The sequence below is a fragment of the Hermetia illucens genome, chromosome 2 (genome assembly GCF_905115235.1).
Source record: "Hermetia illucens chromosome 2, iHerIll2.2.curated.20191125, whole genome shotgun sequence".
NCBI classification, from domain to species: Eukaryota; Metazoa; Arthropoda; class Insecta; order Diptera; family Stratiomyidae; genus Hermetia; species Hermetia illucens.
Window position 1 is genome coordinate 16,209,553 of NC_051850.1, and position 23,061 is coordinate 16,232,613.

Below are 23,061 nucleotides of genomic sequence, written 5' to 3' on the forward strand. Positions count from 1 at the left end.
CGACCTTCCGTACGACAGCCTTGTGTTCTAATCAATTGAGCCATCTGGACCAGCATCCTATAAACTACTTTAAGCAGGTGATGTTTTCCTATCCAGATCTCCAGCAACTGTCCAAAAATGGAATGATCACCTCATGCAACATGGTGTCAGATTGAATCTGAATAAAACAGAATTTCTGTCGACTGATCCCTATGAAACAGACACTGTCAATAATAGTGATCTGCCCAGAATTGAACGATTTAAATATCTTGGGTAAATGCTTTCAGCCATGGCAAATCTTCATGAACTTGCTTGATCCATTAGCGCAACTGGGATAAAGTTTCGCTCCCCAGCTAGTGTCCTTTATGATTGTTGTATCAACGAACATCTGAAATCTAAAATTTACTGGAGTGTCGATCGCCCCGTCGCTCTCTATGGTTCCGAGTGTTGACCGATTATAAAAGACAATGAACAGCATCTTGCGATAATCGGGACGAAGATGTTGGGTTGGACTAGTGGCGTAATACGCCTTGATAATATCCGAAATGAGGATAGCCGGGATCTATATGAGGTTACACCGATCGTCGAAAAACTGCAAGAAATGCGTCTTCGATGGTATGGTCACGTAATTCGCGTTAATGAAAATTCACTTGCCAAGATTAATGTGTACATTGAAATCAATGGTAAGCGTTGAATCATCGGACGGTATTTGTCTCGAAGTTGTGCTGGATAACCGCTTGTCAGCAATGTCCTGGAGACTCAACGTTTCTGGGAATTCACCTAGAATACCTTTTGTTGCCAATCGATGCAGCTACACAACCATATTTTTTAAACAAAAAACAGTGAGATCAGTTCATTTGAATGGAGAAAATTCCTGATGAAAGATACTCACTTCGGGCATTTCTTGCTGTTGCTGCCAGGGAACTACCTGGTCCTTTAAGATCTGCCTTTCACTACGTTTTATACGTTAAAATTGATAGGAGAAAGGAGAATAGTATTTAGTTGGAATGGTTTAATCTCTGGCAGGATGCTTTGGATTTTCTTTCCAAATGTTTGCGTATTCTCCATCGAGCCGGTTCAGTGCCCCAACGGGATTAGGGGTGTTTCTCTAGCTGCCCTCAAGGTACATTCCTTCTGAAAGTATTTTTGTTTCTTCTCAGAATCTAATCCACACATTTTTCTTGGCTTCGCGGATCTCTCTGATGTATTATCCTTGATTAATTTGTCTGCTTCCGGCTATTCTAGTGCGAGATGGTGTTTGCTGCGTGTGATCATTTATGTCCACCTTGATATCATATATGGTTTTGACCATCCTCTTTACTCTCTATCTCAATTGCTAGATTCTGCTTCGACACTCCAAGTTTGTCTTATTTAGGTGGCGATATATGTACGTGCTCTCTCTATGGTCTGAGAACGAGGGCTCATTACACCGCAAGCTATTCGTGTAGAAAGAAAGGTAAAACCAATTACTTCTTCCCACCGCCTTAGAATAAAAGTCAGTTCAGTGCTACTGTTATTAGTATTGAATTAAATGTTATTATATTTTCATGGAACTACTCACCCTCTTTGTTATTCTTGGTGTCATCCCAGGCTTCAAGATACCCATTTGCATTAGCGACAATTATCCTGAGCCCTTGGAGTAGCCATTAGCCCCCTCTTATCGACACTTGAGGCAGAAAAAGGATCGAATCAGAATGAAATTCGTTGTGCATCAACTCTGCTCCTTCACAACACATGGGTTTCGAGTTTTCCGACTCTACGTGCGCGTTTGAGCTGTTATTTTTTTATTACGTCCACATATTCGGTTTCAATTAGTCGACTGATCGCTGTTCATCTGGGTTACCTCCGCTTATTTACGTTTTTGAATGTTAATTGAGACAAACCAAGGTAAATTTTGCAATGCCTATCTTCCAGCGCGCTTAATCTTAGGGCAAAGGTCTCTTTGTCTCCGTTGTGTTTGCAATCAACTACACTTTACTTCTTACTTTTGGGACTCACGTTTAGAGTCTTCAACTTAGCAATCATTATCCAAATGGTTTGTAATCAATATGCAGACCATCATCTCCCTGGCCATACTGGCCGACAGAATGGTACCATCCCAAGGGGTCTGAAGCCAATCTTTAGCTCACTGATTTCTGCAAATTATAATCATGATTCCTTTATCCAAATAGTGCCTTGTAAACTGAAACCCACCCCAGGATTCACAGCTTCCCACCTCAGAAAAGGCAACTCTTTGCTCTTCCTATTTTCTACTTTTCTAGTACCAAGGTCATAATCAGGGAAGCTAGCAATTCCCTGTAGGTTTCCCCAGGGGTTGTTGGGAAACTGAGTCTGTCTTCTAGGGCATTCTCATTTCTCAGTCGTTTCAAAGGAGGTGGGAATCCCTTCCCTTTCCCTATTGGCTTAGTACGAGGTTTCGTTAAAACCTTTGTCTGCAGCGAAGATGGTGTCACCTACGTGGTTTAATAAGTCTCGACCTTTTCCTTTTTGATTTTCTTCATCTTTACGTGATTATATTCATGGATTTGTCTGCAAAGTTTGCAGAGTTTTCCACTGCTCTGTTCAGTTGGCTGGTGTTGACATTTCGTCTGACGCTGTCCTATGTCTCGCCTTCATTTCTTGCTGTTGCGGTTCTAGTTCTTCATTAATTTGTCTGTTATTTTTTTTTTTAAATTTATTAAATAATTTACATGTGGTCTCTAAATGATACACATGCCCAATGATTCCGATAGACAAGTAAGGTTTGTTAAGGAGTCTTCTGGATCCAGCGATCCGCCAGAGACTCCGTTCACGACATAATTTATCCTTGGTTCTGTCTGTCCATAAGCATATTGCACATAACACAGCTCCATTTTTTGTCCATCCGACAAAACGCAGGTAATATCAGGGGAAACTGTTTTTTTTTTTAAATTAGAAACAGATGGTGCATTACATTTAGATAAAAGCCACTCACTTCTCTTTATACACCAGCGGTGTCCTGAGTCCCCATCCACCTGATGACAGATCCGACCATTTGGAAAGCAACTTACTTCCTCTCTTGTGGTCCACGGACTCCTCTTTTTGGGTTAAACACCCAAGTTCAAAAAGAAAAAAAAATATTGACTGACGGTTTCGTCCAGAGCAGAGGAAACTCATCACCTCTGCCCTGGAAGCAGCGTGACCGAAAGTGGCGAATACCACCTGGTAATCGCCCCATTTCTATATAATCGCAAGCACGGCATGAGTGCCAACATGTTAGATATCGCCTTCTGTTTGTAGTTAAGTCCAAAATTAATAGACCATTAGCTTAATCCCAACTACAATTTTATTTTATTATGTATATATATATTTCGGGAGCAACTTACTCCCTTCATCAGTACAAAGCTAATTGAGCTTAGCTTAGCTTTGTACTGATGAGTGCCAATTATATTGAAGTGAAATCCGCCCCAAGTTCAAACCTAGACTGGGAGTCCTAATGTTATTTTGACTGCTGCTGACATGGCCTCCTTACGGATGCCACCTAAACCTGCGCAATTACGAATTTTTTCGATATGGTAATAACTTGGGACCTACCCAAATGGTGGTTAGGTTGACTTCGGTCAGAATTTTGTAGAAAAGGAATTATATATTTTATCAGACCTCACTTCCTTGTATGGTCGCTCGTAGTCTATGCGTATACTTCCCTGTTTCATAGATTATTTGCTTTGGTATCGCGGCATTTATTAATTTTCGAATTCCTTCAAAAACTGAACATGCATGGGAACTTGAATCAGAAACCTGACTTCTTGCTTACGTTTTGTGTCAGTTCCCGTCTTATAAAAGTATTTCTTCAAACTGTCTTCGTAATTTCAATTTGCTTCCCTGTTTTTACAGGTACTCTTATTTTGCAACTGGTTTGCGTTTGAATTGGAATGGTCATTGAGGTGTAACTCTCGGTAACCTGCTAGTGGAAGTTAGTGTCCCTAACAAATGGGAGATATATTACTGCCGAGCCTATATCCCATGTTCGAAAGGTGTTAACCTACCCGATATTTACTAACGAAACATGTGGGCGTGAAAGTGTCTTAAAAAATATATGTCTATATATATGTATTGTTTCCAAACCAGGTTGACAGAGTCAGTAAACTAAAGAGACCACTACAGCAGTTGTAGCATCAATCTCGTATCCTGTTTCCTATCTTGATTATCAGGAAAGACACCAATGTCATTGGTGAGCAAGTTAAAAAATATGTGCAGAAATATATACTCGTCCTTAAGAATCAAGAACGAAAGAAATCTATTCAACATTATTGATATGATGCCAATTAGTCCTAATTATTGTATTAACCTCTCTTACAGGTCATCACCTTTCACCATACTAATTATCTCCTCGTCAAATAGCGACCTCAATGCCTTGGACTTAGTATGCAATAGTCTGAAACTTATAGTTGGACACTTTCATGCCGATGAAATTCTAGTTACATCTTTAAATGCGAACTGCGTTAGCAAAACTGTCAATGAACCTAAGGTACGTTACCTAGATCCCACACTGTTTCTAGGAGAGTCTCGTTAATAAGCCTTCTCTCCTCAGGTGAAATTCCTACAAATCGACCAGTTTCCACAGTATATATCAAAAGCCCACACCCCTAAACAATGTAGTGGATCCCATTTACACGATCAGAACAAATGGCGTGAACTATTCGTAACGATCGACCCATTCCAAAGCCAATGCCTAACCACCGGTCAACGCCTGGTGTCAGCTTTAAGTGATGTCCGCAACAGCGATTTGCAAGGACTGCCTTCTCGACGGCAGCTCTATTCACAGCACAGGGCCTTAAGTCGTGCTCTCATGGACACAGATCTGATCTACTTGAGAAAACGTGGCGCATCAACAGTTAGCCGATTACAAGATTTAGCCAAAAACCTCAATAGGACGCATACCAAATCGAGCCTAGCCGAAGACAAGGATCAAGCAGTATTCGAAAATACAGATGTAATTAATCGCATTAAAAAAGTCATATTTCTATTCAATGAAGTCGACAGAGCGGCCAAACGATTGGAACAACTCACAGAGCAGCGTCGCGAACGTCTTCGAGAGTTGACTCGTCAAAAAGCCCTTGAAGATGAAATGAATGAGGTGAGTGGTTTTCTTTTTTAACACGAGTTTTATATCATAAGATACAATTTCATCATTCACGTAACCAAATTGAGGTATTGTCACGACGAAGTTGCAATATTTGCCGCCATTGAAAGCTGGCGATTCTTCCCATTTGAAGTATGCATAACTCGTCCACTTCAGATTTAAGTTTCTACGGGAAAAATCAATCTAAATTTTACGTAACTTTTAAGCAGAAACACAGATGGATTTCAAAAAGACACAGTCCAACAGAGAAATGAACACTTTCCCTCTGAATCTGAACATGGAATTAATAGACGATTATAATTAGCGAAATATCACTCTACAGTTCTCTGTGTAGTTCTTTTTAATTGCTTCTCTTGAAAATGTCGGCGGTGTCCATAAACGAGCCAGTAAGTACGTGCTTGAATAGCTAATTGATCATAAGTGTGGATATTGTCACATTGGATCCGACTAAGCCCGGCTAATAAGGTAATTTTTGTTTCTTTCTTCACCTGGACCACTTCTTTCAAAGGAAGTAGAAATTCTACTTCCAGGTATTACTCAATTGGACTTATTGGAAGTGACAGCGCAGTTTTTGCTGGCAATCGATGGTTAATTGCTTTGTAACTTAGTTAATGAGAAGGAGAGGAGAAAGTTTTAGGATGTCCAGCATTAGCTTTGTATGAACACCGGGCAATAGCGATGCAACACATATCATTGATTGACTCAGTGTAAGGATCGGCATGGGATACATTTGTGATCAACCCTTTCTATTCAAATTTTTTTCAAGCTTCAATTTTCAAATATTATCATTAAAGTTAAGCAGATAATATGTAATATTGGGATCCAATATAGACCACCTTTCAATCATACCATCTAATTTTCTAGATATCAGTTTCCACTATTAGGGTCAACCATATCCAAACAAGGCTGACAGTTACCTCCAGGAACGTTTTCCTTACGCTTTTCTTTGCAAAGTCTGTTTGATATTCCGTAGAAATTCCTTTGCTACTGGGAGTTAACTACATCCTTTCATAATTAGATGCAGAAAATCTCCTACTCTTCTATTCGGAGATTAATGGCTTTTTCTTGACTAAGGGTGCAATGAACTGTCAAATATAATTCCTAGAAACTGCCCAAAATGACCTTACCTTCTCAGTTATTCGCTATTTTAGCGCAATGCTCTATTAGAAGTGGGTAGTCACGATTCGGATCCACTGATGATGAATAGTACAATAATAAGGCAAGTTAAGGATACTATCACCGGACGATTCAGAAATGTGTACACGTATAATATAGTTCCAACTCTATCCTCTATGCGGAAAGAAATTAACACTGATAGTGAATTGTTCTTAACGTTGTGAGCTATCATGAAATCAGCTCACTTTTTAGGCGATCACAAATGATACCATATTGTAGTTGCACCAAAATGAATATCGACCCTGATAGTCCACCATTCCTTGCCCGCGCTTATTCTTCCAGTTACTGTCACACGACGAAAGCCTCATTTTACCTAAATGAGGCATTAATTAGAGCAGTAAATATGCACAGTAATATCTCTGATATACCCATCATCATCAACGGCGCAACAACCGGCATCTGATCTAGGCCTGCCTTAATAGGAAATTCCAGACACCCCGGTTTTGCGCCGAGGTCCACCAATTGAATAACCCTAAAAGTTGTTTAGCATCTTGACCTACTCCATCGCCCCATCTCAGGCAGGGTCTTCTTTTTCTATCATAGCTATTGCCCTTATATAATCTGCGCCACTTACCGCAACCCGTTCAGCCCGATCTTATCCACGATCAGACGGTCGTGGTATCGCTCATAAATTTCGTCGTTATGTGGGCTACGGAATCATTCATCCTCATAGAACGCGGCCAAGAGTTCGCAGTTTTTTGCTAAGAATCCAAACCTTCGAGGAATACATGAGGACTGGCAAGATCATAGTCTTGTACAGTAAGACCTTTGACCCTATGGTGAGACGTTTCGAGCCGAACAGTTTTTGTAAGCCGAAATAGGCTCTGTTGGCTGCCAACAACCGTACGCGGATTTCATCGTCACAGCTGTTATGGGTTGTGATTTTCGACCCCAGTTAGGAGAAATTTCCAACGGTCTCAAAGTTGCAGTCTCCTATCTTCATTGTTTTCGTTTGACCAGTGCAATTCGATGTTGTTCGTTCTTTCGATTTTGGTTTTAGCGCTGACATTACCACCATGTACCTGGTCTTACCTTCATTAATGTGCAGCCCAAGATCTCACGCTAATCGCCGCCTGCTCGGTCTGGATGTAGGTAGACTGCACATCTCGGGTTGTTCTTCCCATGATGTCAATATCGTCAGCATAGGCTAGTAGTTGAATGGACTTGAAAAGGGTGGTGCCTCTCGCATTTACATCGGCATCGTGAATCACTTTCTCGAGGGTCAGGTTAAAGAGGACGCATGATAATGCATTCCCTTGCCTTAGACCGTTGTACATGTAGAATGGTCTTGAGAGTGATCCTGCTGCTTTTTTCTGGCCTCGAAAATTGGTCAGGGTCAGCCTAGTCAGTCTTATCAATTTCGTCGGGATACCGAATTCTCTCATGGCCGTGCACAGTTTTACCCCCTATCGATTAACAGGAGATCAGTCTTATTGTAGTATGCATAGCGACCGATTACAATTTCTACTAACATATATGCCTTAAATAACGCTACCGAGACCAGATAACGGTAGCATAGGGGATTTTGATGAATCTCCTTATATACAACTTTATCCCTGCCAGTACATTGTTTCGGCATTATCACAATGCAATTGACAACAGATTAGTCTAGCTTTTTTAACGCGAACTATCAATTTTGCGTTTGTACAAAATATGTCACTCCCTCTATGATAAGCAGTTTCCTATCATCTTCATACTGCACTTTCGAATCCACTCTTGTTTTGATTTCCTTAGAATAAAAAACGAATGCGAGTCAACTTGACAGTAGTGCTTCGAAAGAAGGTCAGCCAAGCCCCTCCTATCTTGCGAAGTGTATTCATCCGCTCCACTGCAGATTTTAAATGATTTGAGATAATAGTCGATATTTCCCTTTAGTATTCTTCAGGTAGATCTTCATCCTGGCAATATTCCAAATGCATATGTTGGTGAATGGTTAGCTTACTTTATGCCTCACTCGGGAGTGCAATTTTAGTACCAGCTTCATAGGTCGCAGGAATTCGGACAGAAAAGCATTCGCCAATTCACCAACTCGAGCTATGACTCTATAGTCATCGCGAAATTCGTGGATGTTTATGTTTGTGTCAGTCCTAACTTAAAATGTGCAAGTCAACGACGCTAGGCCTGGCATGCGCCTTTTCAGATGGCTTGAATTTGACACTTCGTCTAACCCAAACTAACCCCTCCGAATATCGTTAAAAATTACGATTATGTATAACAAACCGCTAAGATGGCCATCAGTCCCAGTATACATCTTATATGATCTAAGCAGTCGGATATACCATATTAAAGTTAGATGCAAGGAAGACTGCAAACTACTCTGGTCAACTGATGCCCTGATTTTTAATTTAATTTTCTATAAAGGATCTCTTCGGCCACTCAAACCAAAAATATGAAGGCACACCTTCTAAACATGCAGCCTGACAGTCTCAACTTGACCACAATACCGAAGTGACTACAGCAGCAACTTGATCCATCTAGGTCGCCCAGTTAAGCTAGCCATGATCTTTGCTTATTTGAGGACAGCTCTCAATGTTGAAAGCACATTCAAGTCCGAAAATCTTAGCTCAAAATTCAGATATTCGCGTCCTCAATAATTTGCTTTTGTAAAAGCAGACATTCGAATCATTGGACTACTTCCTTCCTTCCCTTCTTCATATACATCCCACTTCTGCTTTAAGAGAATCGAGAGCATCTGATTTATTAACTTGTTAAAATAGCCTAACCATGTATCTGCAATAAGTTGCAATAACATAGGTCTGAAAGAATATATCACGAAGGTTCCTTGGGTCTGGTTCCACCATTAGTCAGCATTTAGTTCTTATAGGATCGTCCAAGAATAATAATAAAACGTCAAACATTCTTTGAAGAACCACATACTTCACCCTATCTTAGTACGATTTTAGGGGTTAACGTTTAAGTTTAGGTTATTTAGATCCTTTATTTCCTTATTCTTCATAAATCTCACTTCTTTCATACATAAGCCGTCAGTCTTCATTCTCTTCATCGCTTCATGATACCCTATGTTAAACCATCATTCCATGCGTGTTAACTATTTATGAATCTGTCTTTCTGCGAAAACAATACAACCACCCATTTTTCATCCCCCAGGTTTTAAGGCCTCATATTTTGAAAACAGATTTTTCTGGTTCCCATATTTTGTCAATTTTATATCCCTATTATGCAGTGGTGTAGGTCCCAAATTAACTCAAATAAGGTTGGCATATCTAAAATAAGTTTTTGTTTGAGGATGCTGGGAGTCCTGAGTCCGCTTCCACTTGATCACGGACTGGACCACTTGGGAAGCAACTTACTTTCTCTCTTATGGTCCACGAGCCAATCTTTTTGGGTTGAACACGCAAGTTTTTGAAAAAAGTTGACTAACGAGCAACTCATCAGAAGCTGCCTCACCTCTGCTCTGGGAGCAGCGTGACCGAAATTGGCGACAGGCAGTAATCGCTCCATTTATATATAATCGCAAACACGACATGATTGCGAATTATATTGAAGTGAAATACGTCATATGTTCAGACCTAAACTAGGCTGCAGTGAGTTTTTTGTTTGAGGATACTGGGGGTCTTGAGTCCGCATCCACTTGATAACGGACCGGACCACTTGTGAAGCAACTTACCCCTTCTCTTGCGGTCCACAATCTCTTTATTGGGTAGAACACCAAAGTTTATCAAAAAATATTATTGTGGTACGATACCGAATCTGCAAACTACAATAAGACAGATATTATACCTTAACCCAGCCTGGACTTTCACTGGAAGTAATCTATCTACCGTTTGAATATATAGTTTCCTTTGGACACTTGGTTTTAAGCAGGTCACCCCAGGTTGAATAACAAGATCATATTGCTCCAGAACAGAAGTGTTCGATATCCTGTGTACGTTCGTTACGGTTATTAGCAAGTCGATAAAGATCTCTCTCGCCATCCCGAGTTTATCGTAAAGATTTTTGTAATGGTTCGCTTGGGTGACAGCGACTGCTTTCTTTGCTTCCCGGTTGGCATTCTTATAAATTTGCCAATTGGCGCGCGTTTTATCGTTGAGAAATTTATGGTAGAGTTGTTTCTTTTTACGGACCTTCATTTCAACATCATCATTCCAAAGCCAAGTATCTCGGTTGATGTACTGCTCGGTTGACGTACCGGCTTGGTCACCCCGAAGGTTGCAGAGGCTGCTTTGTGGATCGTGTCTTTCATTTGGTTCCATGATTCTTCCACATTCATTATGATCGGCAATCGTATGAGTGAGACCGTTTCTTCTTTCTTCTCACCAAATCGCCACCATTTAATGCGCAGCGGGCCAGTGCGTTCCTCACGCTGTTTTATCGGTGGCTTAATTCGCAGGACAGCAATCAACGGTTGATGTTGAGGTGCAATGGTCTCATAGGGAATGGCTTTGCAATCAGTGACGGTAGTAAAATGCCGGCGTCGATTTTCGTTTTACTGTTCCCACTATAAAATGTAGGAAGATGAAACAATCGTTAGATGAACCATGTATTCATAAGTACAAGGTGTCCGCAAAATCGATTATACGCTCGTCACCCTCATTGCGCGCTTCGAACCCCTTTCCCCCATGGCACCTGTTACCGTCTGCCTTTTCACCCATATGACCACCCACCGTCGCCGGCAATGATAATATAGTCGTCAGCAGGCACGTGACAAGTCTTTTCATCGAGAAGTTGCCAGAAGGCATCTTTCTCGGCATCAGGTCGACCTGTCTGTGCTGCATACGCGATGAAGAAGTGAATAGTGCGATCAGCTGATATAATAGTGAGCTTCATCAGCCAATCATTAAATCGTTCGACTTCTTCATTGGCATCACGGAAACCCTCCGAGATGGCAATGCCAACACCATATTGAGTGTGTGGACTACCACAATAGAGAAGTTTATAGCCATTTTTACAGCGTTCGCGTTCAATGCCGCAGCTTTTGGCACCAGACCATCGGGTTTCTTGCAGAGCGCAGATATCAATGCGCCTTTTCCAAAGGGCTCTTGCGAGCTCCTCGGTCTTTTCAGTTAGTGTACCAACATTTAGCGTGCAGACACGTATTTGTTTTGTTCGTTTTATTCGGACTAACTTCCTTAATCCGGATGAAATCCGCGCACGGTTGTTGTCAGCCAACAGAGCCTATTTCAGCTTACAAATACTGTTCCGCTCGAAACATCTCGCAAGATCTTACTGTACAACACTATGATCTTGCCAGTCCTCATGTATTCCTTGGAAACTTGGGTTCTTAGCAAGAAAAATTGCGAACTCTTGGCCACGTTCGAGAGAAGAATCCTCCGAAGAATTTTTTGGCCCCCTACATGAGGATGGACGATTCCGTAGCCTACACAATGACGAAATCTATGAGCGATACCATGACCGTCCGGTTGTGGATAAAATCCGGCTCAATAGGTTACGGTGGCTGGGTCATTTAATCCGTATGGATGAGGATGAACCAGCCTGGAAAGTCTATAAGGGCAACATCTATGGTAGAAAAAGAAGACGAGGCAGACCGTCAGGACGCCAGACAGCTTTTAAGGATATCGAATTGGTGGACCTCGGCGCAAAATCGGGATGTCTGGAGTTCCTTATTAAGGCAGGCCTAAACCGAATACCGGTTGTTGCGCCGTTGATGATGATGATGAACTTCCTTACGTTCTGGTGCCGTCCATGCGTCAAGAACCCTTGCCCATTTCTCGGCAGGACCAGGGACCGTGTGTGTGTGTGTATGGTGGGGGAGAAGCTACAGCTTCTGAGCACTCAGGCCATGTTGGTCCATTGTACTCGCCACCACCGTCTAACGGAATATTCCGGATTCGTTAACATATCGCAGGATTTCCGTTAGTGGATGTAATGCTACCCGTCGCAACTGGAGAACATCGGCACCAAAAATCTGATGCCTGATGCGTCCATAGGCGGAGCAATCACATAGGAAATGCTCCGTGGATTCCGCTTCCTCATTACAGGAGGGACACTTCATCATCTTGAATAATTCTTATTCTGAACATATGCCCAGCTAGTGAATTATGGCCTGTCAGAATGCCCTGCAAGTCCTCCTTCTTTTCGACAGGATAAACTTTGCGGTACGCATGTTCGGTTCTGGCAGGAAAAGTTTGGTGTGTCGAGCAGCACTGAGGCTCTGCCACCTGTCATTATGGGAATCTTGTTCCCAGTTTTTGAAAACTCCTATTTTTATTCGAGAGGTAGACTCCGGCTCCAGAACCCTCTTCTGTTTTTGAACCGCCGGTGTAGAAAACTTCCGTATATCCCACCACGCATTCCTCTGGGTCTTCTCAGTCATCTCTACGCTTCAGGGTAACTTCATATCTTCTACCAAACAGATGTATGGGGACACGAGAATCGGAAGGCATTGTAAGAACTGGATTCAGTCCTCCCAGTAGCTCTTCCAAAGCTCTGTGCCCCCACATCCGTTGTTTCACCATAGATCTAATCGAATTAGTCAATGAGCTGCTCTCATGGCAGTGCTTTGAATAAATATATCCAGGGGCTGCAAATTGAGTAGTGCATTCAGAGCTGCGCTGGATGTCGTGCTTATGGGATCAGTGATACTCAGACACACAGTTCTTTGCAGCGCGGTTAGTTTACGGTGAAAACCTTTTTTTCTCACCTTAACCCAGCACACTACGGATGCATAAATGAACATTGGCCTAATAATAGCAACGTATATCCACATTCCCACATGAGGCTTGAGTGCCCTTGTCAAGGCAAGGGTTTGTCTGCACAGCCCATAAACTGTGAGAGCTCGTTTTATCTTTACCTCAACATGTTTGTTCCGAAAAAGTTTTTTATCTAGAGTGACTCCCAGGTATTTCACTTCTATAATAAAACTATTGTGGTTTTATTTGGATTAACTGACAGACCATGTCTAAGGCACCAGCTGTCTATCAAATCAACGGCACGTTGTATATTTCTACACACCGTTCCAAGATACCGGTCAACAGCAAGCACAGCCACGTCGTCAGCATATGCTTGAGCGTGTATTGGCAAATTTTGCAGTTCGCGTAGTAGTGAGTTGATCAGCATACTCCACAGCCTTTCGTTGCTTCTGCAATCAGGTAGCGATCGACACCCACCTCAGCGCACAGTAATCTCTGCGTTAGCATAGCATGGATTCACTTAATTAAAGCATCATCAACACCATGCGCTCTGGCAGCATCACAAAGCTTTTGAAAAGGCGCACAGTCAAAAGGCCTTTCAATGTCCATGAACACCCCCATCGCGCACTCATCATTCAAAGTTGCATCCTCTATCTTTGTGACCAAAGAATGAAGAGCAGACTCACAAGACTTTCCATGTTGGTAAGCATGTTGGTTTTCACTAAGTGGGTGTGACCTAAGTGCGTTTCCACGAATGTGACGCTCCACCAGTCTCTCCATTCCTTTCAGCAAGAATGAAGTCACGCTGATCTGTCTGAAGTTCTTTGGATTAGAATAGTCATCTTTCCCAGGTTTCGGTATGAAGACTACCAACAGGTTAGCCAAGAGGAAGGCACGTAGCCCAGAGCTAAAAAACATCCTCGAAAAATATTTCTTAGAGGTCGCCCTAAATGCTCCATACCCTCCTTTCGCATTGCCGGATAGATGCAATCCATGCCAGGTGCTTTGAAAAGTTCAAAGGACAGAATGGCAGCTCTCACCTTTTCGTGGGTAACAACCGCTTTCGCAGTGTTCCAGTTCCCCTTCCTGTACTTGCGTGTTGAAGGGGTTGCAAGAACCATCGACTCTCTCCCTACCACTTCTCTCACCCGTTCTCCCGGGTGGTGTACTTCCAGGAGGGTCTGTATTGAATCCAGTCTGGAGCTCGTGAAAGTACCGTCGGGTTTTCTAAGACTTGGCCGACTCGTCCCTTTTGAAGACTCTGCACAGCCTTGAAGTCTCTCTTTCGCCTTCCAGTTCCTATGTTATTAGCATGGCGGAGTTCTGGATATTCTCGATTATTATTGTTAAATGCGATTTCTTTATTAGCTCAGAATAGCGCAGTAGTTATTTCACAACTAACTTCGAACTGTAATACCTCACGTTACCGATGAGGAGGTCTGCGGAAGGATCGGCGATGGCAAGGTTCCGGGTTTGGATAGTTTCTCTAATAAAGCGCTGAAGCTGATTGGTTCATAAATACCTTCGAGGCGTGCATGGCGGAAGGCGTATTTCCTTCATAATGAAAATGACAAAAACTGGTGTTTTTGCCCAAATCCGGCAAGCCACCAGGGAACGCAGCATCCTATCGTCCTATCTATTTGTTGGACACTATGGGGGAGATGCTCGAGCGGAAAGGAGCACCTTTTTCTTTCTTCAACATATTCTCTCAATTCCCTTCCCCTCACGGGCTGAGGTTAATTCGAACTTTATCATGATGACATAAAAAAAAACACTTTGAGGGGGTTATTACTTTTTAAGGGAAGTGATCGCCACGAGTTTTCATCGGGGTTAAAGAGGGGGAAGGGGGAAACCCTTCCTCTCCACAAACTCCTTAACCCCTCCGAGGATGGGCTTGAAAAGTCAAGCTTTACCAAAGTATATTGAATATTCACATTCATCCACCTGAATTTTCACATTCAGCAGTAAGTAGGTATGTTATCGGAATGTTCCACCAAAAAGATAAAATGACATACATTGGATTATATTGAGAAATTCAGACATCTTTATAAAAACAAACGCTAGGAAGAAGAGTCATGTATAATGCAATGAAACACCTAACAATAAGCACCCAGTTAAGTACACCCCACGCCTACACCATTTTGAGCCATGTGTACCATCCACCAAAACCCTGCAGCATCTGAAATTCGACGAATCTTTACTATAAAATTTGCGAAAAAATATCCATGAAAAAATCGATTATATAATATTGCGATGTCAAAACCTAAATAATTCCACCAAAGAGAGGATGCCAATGTTATAACACAATTATTATCTTAACATTACATGTGAATGTCTTAAAGTGTCTTCTTTGCATAAAAACCTTTTTCTTCGAAATAACATTTGTTGATATCAAAAAACAACAATTTGCCGGTGCTCATTTAACTTTAACATTTCAAAGAACCACGACCAGACAGTCGGTGAGCCTTTGCATCAAATTTCGGTCATTCATACGGAGAGAGATCACTTTCTTATTGACTTTTTATATACACAAGGCACTTGCCAGATATTTCATTAAGCATAAGCACTTCTTCTCAAATAACACACGACACGACCAATTAACTCGGCCGCATTGTAAACAATGGAAAGCTCAAGATAAACATATCATCTTCATGGCTTTCCTCACTGGGCCAACATTGCACAATTGGTAAAAGTAAACAATACTTAAACTCAATTATTTTATCACCAATCTTTTTTTTTCCATTTCCATTTCGTTACAAAATACTTTCAAGTTCAACGCGATGTCACTTTCTTATGCAAGATCCTCAAATTAGGTACACCTTGCGTCTTGAGGAGGCATAATGGCTTATAGTTCGGTCTTTACCAGGAAACCTAGTAAGCCTGAATGGTTTTTACTATAAAATTTCTTCATAATAATAAATACAGTCACCGAAATATAGTTTTGAGCATCAGGAATAAGACTATCTAGTATCTTGCTGATATAAAAGATTCAACAAGTTTTGATAAGCAAAGATTTAAGACTAAGTACATTTTGCATCGCTTACAAAAGCTTCGGGTAATTCCAGGGAAACCCAGAAGAATCCACTTTACTAAAATCCTTTTTATTTGTATTTCATTTAAACAATACTGTTTAGATACAGATTACAGATACTGTATGCCTTCAGTGCACCAAGTAAAGTACTTCATACAAAATGACCGGCTTAAATTAAAGACGAAGACGTACTTAATTTTACTGAGCTACTCCATCTTCATCTTGTCCATCTTGAGCACTAAAAATTTATCTAAGTATCTGCCGTCGTCTGTTGGCTATGAATGAAAACGAAAGAAAGCTAAGGTTGGGCTAAAGAAAAGAAAACAATACCCTGAGTAAAAGTGTTTCTTTATTGACAAGTCGTGCACTCCAAGAAATTTAATTCTAAACAATTTCGAGTAATGGCTTCCAATCGAGGTCCCCGGAAGCCATGCCTATTGAGAAGTATCCGTAGAAACATCACTGGAAGCTCTATCGTGAATTCCTCATTATGCATTTCTTTTTCAATCTTTTTTTATTAATGATCCGCTCCAGTAGCAATGTGACTTTCCTCTCTGGAAGGTTTTTCGTGACCTTTCTTCTTGCTGCCGGTCGCTAATTTAATTACCATTTATAAGTCATCGAATCGAGAGCAACGAGGAAAAGATGTAATAAAGGATTTGTGTGAAATTGCTTTTTCAATTAGTGTAGAGTCTCGTGGTTAGGATAGTGGGTTATGCTAACCCTCTAATCACATTATCTGTGTTACGCTGCAGGAATGACTTGATGGAGCATAATAAGAGTATTAAGTATTATTAATAGATTATAATATGCTGTTTAAAAGATAATTCGTTTTATTAGGTATAATTTGTCTTGGATAGTTTATTGGAGGTGTTAGCTCTATAATAAATTTAAACGTAGCCTTGAGCTGCATAATTTTCTGAGAAGTTCTGACAAACAACAAAGTGAAATTCACAGAAATGCCAAGGAAACAATTCAAACTTTCAGTTCAATAAAAGAATGCCTAATCATCCGCAGGTAATTTGGAGTTTTGGTTAAAACATTAGCTTCAAAAAAAAAAAAATGTCTTGATTGTTAAACAGTAAGTTTCATGAAGAATTTTTCATGGTAGGGTATGTGATAGCATTTGCGCACAGAGTGTTCGACTCCCGCAACTGCTCGCTGTCGGACTACCAACTAAACACCTCGCTGCCATCAGAGAACTAGCCTGAAACCTTTTGACTCATTACTTCGGGGCCTCCCGCTCTCCCCGGCTTTGAGATCTTCCAAGTCAGGGAATCCCTTTCACCAACGGAAGGGCAGGTGACGAATGGAGTCGTTAGTTCAGGGAACCCCTTACCATCTGATCCCTCCGTCGGTCAAGTTCAATTTTCTTCGCAATAGGAAGAGCTCGAACATAATGTGCAACACGATTCCAGCTCTCAGCGCTCTTCAGCTTCTCTCTGGCAATGTTGTCTTTAGAGAACACCCTTGTGTCTGCAAAAACTGCTGACGACACCCGTCCCACCCTTCGCAAGAGAAAAAAATGTGTTCGGCGTCGTCCACCACTCCATTGCAGAACAAACAATCAAGAGATCGCACCTTCCCAATCCTGTGCAGGAAGACTGAGAACCTTCATGCCCGCTTAGAAGTTGGATAAGGAAGTAATCAATTTTACCGTGATGACAATTGTGGCTGAACCGTATAGCCACAATTGTCGATGAGCCATGCAAACCATCTGCCCCTTGGCTCATTTTGCCAAGGGAGTTGCTACTCGGTAAGGATTTTTACGTTCTTCACGGGCTACCAACTTTCCTAAATTTTGGCCCCTACGGCGGTAGATAGCTTTACGCTCCTTGGCAAGGAGGAGAACGGCGATCACCCCCGCCATCACCATAGCGGCGAAAGACGTCGCTTAGTAGGAGGGGCTCCCCATATTCACCATTAACCGAATTAAGGCCGAGACTCCAGCTGCGGCCTGGTTCTCCTCGAAGAAGCTCATCTTTGAATCAAGCATTAAACCAGGGTATATAGCCGCTGCTTTTGACCCTATAGTCAATTCGCCGATCGATATGAGGCGCAGGATCGAGATTCTGCTTCTGGTCAAGATGACCACTTCGGTTTTTTTCCAGTGAAAGGCTGAAACCATGAGCTGTCTTCCATCCGCTTTCCCGTCGCATCAGTATGCCAAGTCTACTTTGCCCCTGTGCGTCCGGCAACATCGTCTACATAACCGACCAAGTACGACTCTTCGGGCATATCGAGTCTCAGCAGACTATCGTAGCAAGCATTCCAGAGGTCCGGTCCTAGGATGGATCCCTCTGGTACTCCGGACGTGATTTCCATCCTCCTTTGGCCCTTTATCGTCTAGAGCAGGGAGTGGTCTTTCAGATAATCCCTCACAATATCCACAAGAGATAGCTTGGCACGTGGAATGAGTTTTCTAATGTGCCTAGCATATCTGTCCATCTTACGGAATTGAAAGCATTTCTGGCATTGAGCGTTATGAGGAGCGACTTGTGCCTCAGTGCAATGAATCGCATCCACGACCTCCATAATAGCATCCCCTATGGATTTCCCTGCTCTAAATCCGAACTACCTTGGGAATAAGTCCCCGGCAGCACGGATCGCTGCAGCGAGTCTACTCCTGATGAGCTCCTCGAGCACTTTCCTGGTCCTGTCAAGCATAAACAGCGGTCGGTATGCAGACGGGAGGTCTCTTTTTGCCTTGCTGATCAACGTGAGTCTGATTACCTTCCAGTGACAGGAAAGTCCTGGAGGTTTAACGTGAGTTCCAGCCATGTAGGCATAATCCCACGGTCCTCTTCGGACACGGATTGACTTTGGGACCACAATCAGAGCCCCGCCATGACTAGCATAGCGGTACTGATTTATTCTGAGTGCAGGCTCAGCATTCATACCAGTGGATGCGAGGCCTATCTAACACCTCTGCCACAACTAAGGGGTACCGCACTCGAGTTGTACAGCACAACTCCACGCTTGAGCTCCGAAGAGCTCTGCCCACGATGTAGGCATAACCACATCCTCCAGGAATTCTCCTGGAGCATATGCTCTCAGAGGGTCATCCCGATTCCCATGGTACCAGATAACCTCCGGTGAGGCTTCGTGGCAGAGCCACTCCAGATGAGTCCCTTACAGACCCGGGTCTGATGCCCTCCTCGAGTACATAGGGACGGACCTTCCAGTGACAAGGAAAAATGCCCTTCTTCAAGCAAGCGTTGAACACCCCAAGCGGCAAGTCTGGCCGTTGGCAGTACATCAGTTTGTAAACTTCCGCCGGGACGCCATCACGACCTGGCGCCTTCTTGTTTTTCATAGTGAGAACGGCTTCTTCGAGCTCTCTCATTGTGAAAAGGGGGCAATCCTCAACGCTTTCCGCGTTATTGACATCAATCCGTGCAGGATGTCAAGGGAATAATGCCCGTACAATGCGGTCCATCTGGTCGATACTTAGTATGCAGGGTTTCCACAGAGCCCCAATTTTCCGGGTGGCAAGCTTATAGCCAAGCTCCGCGAGCTTTTCTTTTATTTATCGCGCCGCGGGTTCTCCTTTTTGCTGATCTATACTATGGCTTTATGGCGGATGCCTCCTCATTGTCTGCTCCAAGAACTTCAACGAACTTCCCGATGTTCACCCTCGCGACATTCACCAGGCAGGGGAAGCATCAACTTGGTGCATGCCGGCAAATAGTGTCAACCACTTCGAATGCGATGTACTGGTCATCAGTTGCCAAGAGGTCTTCCAGGAATCGCGACGGTCCACAGATGGTGCCAGAGATTTCGATGCAAAAGCGATGTCAAGGATGCTTCCTTCATAACCTGGGCGCCGAAACGTTGACGTGGATACGGTGTTCAGAACTACGAACCCGGTTCTCGCCGCCATTTCTAGAATCCGTTTCCCTCTGGAATCTGGCTGAGGCATGCCCCATTCAAGGGCTCTAGCATTAAAATCACCGCCTACTAGGATTTGCCCCTCCGACCGACCGATCCAGACTAACCCATTCCCTCGGTCTTGGGCAAGAATATGAAGTTGAACGTCGTCCCGAAGCCAGATAACAACGGTCAAGATGGTCATGTCAAGATGCCGTGAAGGCGGGTCCCTGTTTCGGTATTCCTCGCTGATTATCACTAGATCAGCATTTACCTCTACTGCGAACTGCGATGGCAACTATTGAACGGCTGCACTCCGGTGCATGTTCATTTGTGAAATGCGGATCATACGATATTCCCATTCACACCCTAGCCCTTTTCAGTTCCGCCCTAAAGATTGAAAACTGTCCCGAGCCCGCAGTACGTGCCTCGCTCTGACCAGACGCGCCACGGTCCCGGCAGAGATCGCAACTTCCACTTTCATTGCAGGTCTTCGCTAGGTGACCTACCTACCTTCCAAGTTGCTGACGTATGTCCATAGTCCAGGTACATGTAACACTTGGGGAGGACTAACCGCATTTGTTTTTGCGTACTACCCATCCAACTTCTAGATGCTTTGCGACTACAACTAATGCTATGTTATCGGCGTTTTTTCAATTTATCTGAACGTGACCTGGGGTTTTGCGAAAACTTGATGGGTTTATAAGCTACTAGTTCCAGTGCATAACCAGGGATTTGCTGAGTTGATTATTCCCGGACTGAAAGGCAAAGGCTTCTGAGCGCTCCTTGAACCAGTTGCCGAAACTGTCCTAAATAGCTGATAATGGTACGACATTGTGTAGTTATTGCTGGCAGCCCGCTTTTTCTGCGCAGAAATGCAATCCCACCATCAGACCTGTGCTTCTCACAAATGCCAAAAGTGGAAGCAGGAAAGCCCATGTAGTATCCGCAATTTCCCGGTTCTCAATGGTTTTTTCTCAAGCTTAAACCTAGCCACCCGATTGTAGGTGTGCGTCAAACATCCATCAATTTCTACATCCTCCGGCAAAAGTAATTAGGAAATTGGTTACACTCCAAGAAATGCCGCAAGAAAAGCAAGCATAGTGGACACTCTACTCTGTAAAATGAGAACCAAGTAGTTCTCTATTTACCCGTAAAAAGGAAATTGCACAAATTCGAACCGACACCGGACTTCAAGTATTTCCTTGGATCGCGGTTTTCCCAGAATTCTCAATTGGTCCACTAACCCCCGCTATGAACGCGCTCCCTAAACATAACAGACATCCAAATAAAGGGAGAAATGCAAAAGCTGAGTACATCTTCGTCCTTAAAATACACGTTGTTTTGATTAGGCCTTGGACACTCAAAGGACGAATGTTGACGAGCTTTTCTTCTGGTTTTTATTTGTTGAAGGAATTTAAAAAAAGAAAATAAGTCTCAGAAAAAATGACAGTAGATGGTCCCAGGAGACGGAATGATGAGGCGACTTTGTCTACGGAGTGGATCGCATGTCTGTTAAGTTTCCATAATTCTCGGAAAGACCAACGAAACTACACAGAAGAATAGTAAGACCGATACGAAAATAAAACCAAAATATCCTATGCTTTCTGCTGGGACAATTCGGGGCGAAAACGGCCAAACTTGCGATTATGTCTCCCCGCTATGAAACTGAAGCGCAATCTAATTGAAAGTAAAGAAGTGGGGATGATGACAACAGTAAAAAAGGAAGATGCTGTGTAGAAATTCTATACTCAACAAGGAAGCAAAAAGAAACAAGAAGAACAAATTCTTTTGGTAACTGACCCTATTTTTATTATGAGTTGGTGTTTTGGGGGGGGGGGCTTCTGTAGCCAAAAAAAAAGAATTAGATCCTCTGGAATACCTGGTGAAAACCAAGCTACTCGTCACCGTGTAGGCAGTTTCCCATTTGTCCTGACATCTCTGGTTCTAATTGATATGAAATGGTTCTTTGAAAAAACTCCTACTGAGACGCTTTCTTGCTGATTCGACAAATCGTCTAACCTAGCACAGATTAGCTATTTTTTAAGATACGAAAATCTTGATCTTTCGACGTTAATCTTACACTTTCTGAAAATGCATTTGGTTGATATATATTAAAACTAATAATGCAAAGCATGCAGGTTGTGCTCGCAGTTAAATTCGCTGCCAACTATCATTGACTAGTGAGTGAATCATTTGATTGACGATGTCTATCTTGCTACCAGGATCCGTCATGATAACGTCTTCTTAAACAATAGTAAGAAGAGAACAATTGTTTGTTAAGAGAGTTCAAATGATTTTTTTCAACTGTTGGGCTTTACCTTTTCTAATCTTTTCTGAAATATCTTTTTCTACATTTTCTGCACGCACGATGTCATTCCATTGTACTTGGAAGTTGCGCGAAATCGGTTTGCTATATGGAAAGGGTTCCGTTTGTCACATTTTCCTCGTCATCCTTTCTCTTGTCTAGTAGGCTGTAAAGTTGCTAAAGTTGACTAATCCTTTTGTTTTATAGCAGAAATGATCTTGATTTTAAATATCTGAAGTTAATTCAAATTGGAGGCTATGATTTAACGTTTTATTTATTTCTCATCTGATTACTAGAAGGATTTTTGGTCCAAAATGGAATCGTTTGATCCTGAGCACAGTATGTCCTGTGTTGAACCGTCTGAAATCCAGAGCAGAACAAACCTTCATGAACTGGATGCCAGGATTTCTTGGCCTAATTTAAGGAGATCTTTTCCTGGAACTATTACTACCCAATTGGTTTTGACGTTCCACCTTAAATCAATGAATGTAGACTTATGACCATGTGGAGTAGCTAACATCAGTCTACCTTAGGGATCCCAAAGCTTTACCGGTTGTTGATTATATTGCTACACGATTTAATAAGATTTTTTACAAATGGGGTGAGCCAAGTGGAAGCGGATGCCAGCATGCTACTAATGCTACTTTACAGGACATTTGTTTGTTTCTGCCAGAAAAAGTTTAGTGTGTCCAACGATATTTGGGCTCGGCCACTTGTCCTTATAGGAAGCCGGTCCGAAGTTTCTGATAGCATCATTAACCAATGCCGATTGTTCAGCTGCAGATGGCAGTACGCTTGCTTGGCAAAGTGCTATAAAGTTCCAACTATTGAAGACAATACATGAATCGTAGAAACCCTTATTAAACTCGTCAAAGTCCTCTAAATTTGCTGTTGAATGAAATCCTCTAAGTGGACGTCTAACATGAGATCCTTGGGCCAGACGAATCCATGTAACTGGTATTGTATCCAATACAAGTTTGAAGCC

The 23,061-nt window shown here is 42.5% G+C and overlaps 1 protein-coding gene across 5 annotated transcripts in view; it reads left to right on the top strand.

Moving 5' to 3' along the window:
- The window catches only part of LOC119648013, a 416,281-nt gene that overhangs the window by 342,200 nt on the left and 51,020 nt on the right, over positions 1-23,061 (top strand). For all 5 annotated transcript variants that reach the window (XM_038049415.1, XM_038049416.1, XM_038049417.1 and 2 more), the window contains 2 exons: positions 4,297-4,465; positions 4,529-5,074. In XM_038049415.1, coding sequence (XP_037905343.1) covers positions 4,297-4,465; positions 4,529-5,074 — 715 coding nt within the window. The remainder of the gene's footprint in view (positions 1-4,296; positions 4,466-4,528; positions 5,075-23,061) is intronic.